Source organism: Plasmopara halstedii (genome assembly GCF_900000015.1).
Source record: "Plasmopara halstedii genome assembly, contig: Scaffold_614, whole genome shotgun sequence".
NCBI classification, from domain to species: Eukaryota; Oomycota; class Peronosporomycetes; order Peronosporales; family Peronosporaceae; genus Plasmopara; species Plasmopara halstedii.
Genome location: NW_020187532.1, coordinates 84,419 through 87,684, shown reverse-complemented (window position 1 = coordinate 87,684; position 3,266 = coordinate 84,419). Strand labels below are relative to the sequence as shown.

The window sequence follows — 3,266 nt, the reverse complement described above, 5'->3', positions numbered from 1 at the left end:
GGCAGCTCGTCAAGCTGTCTGCCAGAGCATGTAGGCATATCTGCATGGTATGTCTTGATAATGCATGTGCATAATTTGTTATGTACCCAGCCCGTCAGTTTGCCCGTGTGGTCTGAGATGTTTCGTTCAGCGCGTAGGTTCAAATCCCACAGCTGACAATTTGTATTGCTGCTTTTTCTCACGACTGCTGCAGCCCTTCATCGCTTATCATCTTTTATTCGCAATTGCAGCGATGAAGCTGTAGCAAACTAAATTGTTCATGTGCTTTGACGGCGTATCGCAGATAGCAATCAGATCGAGGTAATACAATGAGTTTTTTTATTCACATATCGCACGACTCTTACAATATTTCAACGGAATATGCCGCATGTTAGGCAAATGAGGAATGAGTGATTGCTTGTGTGATGCTCAGATACGGTTTGCATTCTTTTTAAGGCACAAAAAAATAGCACATTCTTAGTGGTTGAGATGACTGCGCTATTTTGATTGCTTCTACGTAGTTGAAGCTACTTTAAGTCGACATATATGCCCAAAGCTGGTAGCACGAAACGGTGCTATAGACTTTACAATAGAAGGAGATAAACAACAATGGATAAAGTGAACTTTGCATTATGTGTAAGAGTCAGTGTGCAAGGTACCACATTGTATTTCAGTACGTACTATGTTACTAAGCATTTAATGTTCTTGACAGAGAAAAATTAACATATCGCCTCACTTTCCTTCATTATCAAATTTGTCGATATGTCTAAGATATGATAAATTTTGCACTCGATTTCTATTATTTCAAACTGTTCATTGTGCTAGTCAATTGACATAGTATATTACTTTAAAATCTCAGTAAATTGATGAGTTTCGAAAGCACAGAAAATATAAAGAAAAATTTACCACCAGCTAGAAGAATTTTGAAAACAAATGAAGCAAAAAAAAAATCATCAAATTGGTTAGAAATTGAAACGAGGGTTCAAGACGGTGGTGTTGAAAGGGGGCCCCGAGTCGAGAAATCCTTTCGACTGTTCTCCTCAAGTTGCAGCTGCTGCTCCAACTCTTCATAAAACATCTTTTGATCTCGAGAATCAAAAAAAGATTTAAACTCCTCACGACGCTCAACCGAAACAGCGTTTTTAAGGCATTCGAGCTGCTTTTCATCTTCAAGCGCCGATTTGAACACATTTACCAAATTTCTTTTGTTCAACACGACTTCGAACGTCTCCACCGGATTTACTTCGTTCAATACGTCTTTGAACTCCTTCCCTTGTACTTTCTCCAAAGCTGCTCGAAACAATTCCGCACGAACATTATCCCTGACAGCCACTCTGAGAAAAAACACTTGATCCAAATCATTCAACAACTCATCGAGCGCTTTCAAGTTTTCTTGTTCAACCAGATCAGACCTTTTTTTAGTGTAGATGTTCTTGTTGTCCAAAGACATTCTGAAATTTTCCAAACTCTCTTTAGTTAGTAAAGCCTGTGCAAGAGATTGTACCTTATTCTGGTCTTCAAGAATGTCCTTAAACGACTTTACGGTATTGATTTCCGTACTGCTTAGCATGTCTTCAACCAATTTCAAATGTTTTCGTGCATCTAATGCGTCAAAGAACGAGTCAAGATGTTCATCATTTAAAGAGATTTTCAGCAACTGAAAACTGTCTTCATCTGTGACCAACAATTGAAGCTTTTCGACGATTTCATCTTGTTTTTTGTTCGTGGCAACACCGGATATTCCCGGAGACGATTTGAAATTCACTAGTTCCCCTACGCTTTCCAGAAGCAATTCTACGCGTTCTCCGTCGCTCAAAAGCTGCTCGAAAGTTTTCACCAATTTCACATCGTTCAATTTTTTTTTAAATTCAGCGATATGAGGATTTCTCGTCAAAGCTCCACTTACGTAATTCGTGTTATCATCAGATTGTAATGCAGCTTTTAACAAGCGCGTGTAATCATCACCAAATTGCAACCAAACATAACGTTCAACTTGAAATTTCCCTGCTTTCGATACAGCACTCAAATAACTCTTGAGGGCTTTCTTTTTCGAGTATTGCGCGACCTCAGAGTACATAAACTTAAGGCTTCTTGCTTCATGCTCTATGTAGTTGAAACGAACAAAAGCAGCAAAATTAAACCAAAACTCTTCTTCGGAAAGAGCGAGAGATGGAATATAATTATGACGAAAATCCACAAGGCCGCCAGTATACAATGCATGTAAGCGATACGCTAGCTTGAGGGTCTTCGGATGACGTGACAAACCAATTACGAGACGTACATTATCAGTTAGAGTGGGATGATAAAGATCAATTGAGTATGGGGTTGCATAAGTTCCAAACCAAGTTATCAAAGTACCTCCTTTACGATTTTCGGTCAGGAGTCGAGCGACATCAGTTGCGATTATATCCAAATCGAACGGCACATATTCATATAATCGCCAGGCGTACCTATATAGCGGAACGTGTAGCTGAAGTTGAAAAAATTCATCAAGTGATCCTTCTTTTGTCTCCTTCATCAAAGTTGAAAATAGTGCTGATAACTTGGTATGAGAATTGGTGAACCATTCTTCCGTTAATTCCCGTGTCACTTCGTCTTTTAGCAACTTGGAAACTTTCACTTCGGCAAATAATGCCAATGCTCCATCATCTGACTCGAAAAGCTTCTTAACTTGCTGTGACACTATTTTATCTTGCTTACTTTTCCGGGGATTTATCTTCATTAGGTTTGAAGCAGTTTCTACACGGCATTCGACGGGCGTGTCTTTAGCGAACCATTTGGCGAACTTTTCAAATAAAGGAAAAGTCCGTACTTCCCCGATAGTTTCATCAATGACTTGCTTACTATCATTGCTCCTCTCTAACTCCCCGTTAGCAACGCTCGGGGTAGTATTTGCAGAAAGCATCGAATCATTCAAGTGCCCGACGAACACGACTTGGTCTTCATCATGAATAATACTCGAATTAGTCGTGGAGGATACACTGAACTCAAGCAGTAATAAAGTCGAAAGGACCGGCACGAACATCGTCAGGAATATTGGGAAATGATACGCAAAGACCCAAGCAACAAAAGACTGGTCAGAAAGGCGTAGCCTTATGATGTGTCCATCACAATATCTGGTCCATCCGGCTCTCGGAACATTCAACCTGGGCTGAAAATATTTAAGCTGATCTTACGAACAATTTGCACATATATCAACAAAACAAATCTGATCCTATCACAGCCAATTAGCAGACAATACAGTTGATATGCTGCGCAATATAAGTTGATGATGCCACGTGCGCATC

The 3,266-nt window shown here is 39.8% G+C and overlaps 1 protein-coding gene across 1 annotated transcript; it reads right to left on the bottom strand.

The window, feature by feature from the left end:
* Positions 1 to 961: 961 nt before the first annotated feature.
* On the bottom strand, positions 962 to 3,004 carry PHALS_12050 (uncharacterized protein; the record flags this gene model as incomplete). The annotated part of the gene is made up of 1 exon (XM_024727519.1): positions 962 to 3,004. The coding sequence occupies one exon, from the start codon at positions 3,002 to 3,004 to the stop codon at positions 962 to 964; it is 2,043 nt and encodes a 680-aa protein (XP_024578088.1).
* Positions 3,005 to 3,266: the final 262 nt, after the last annotated feature.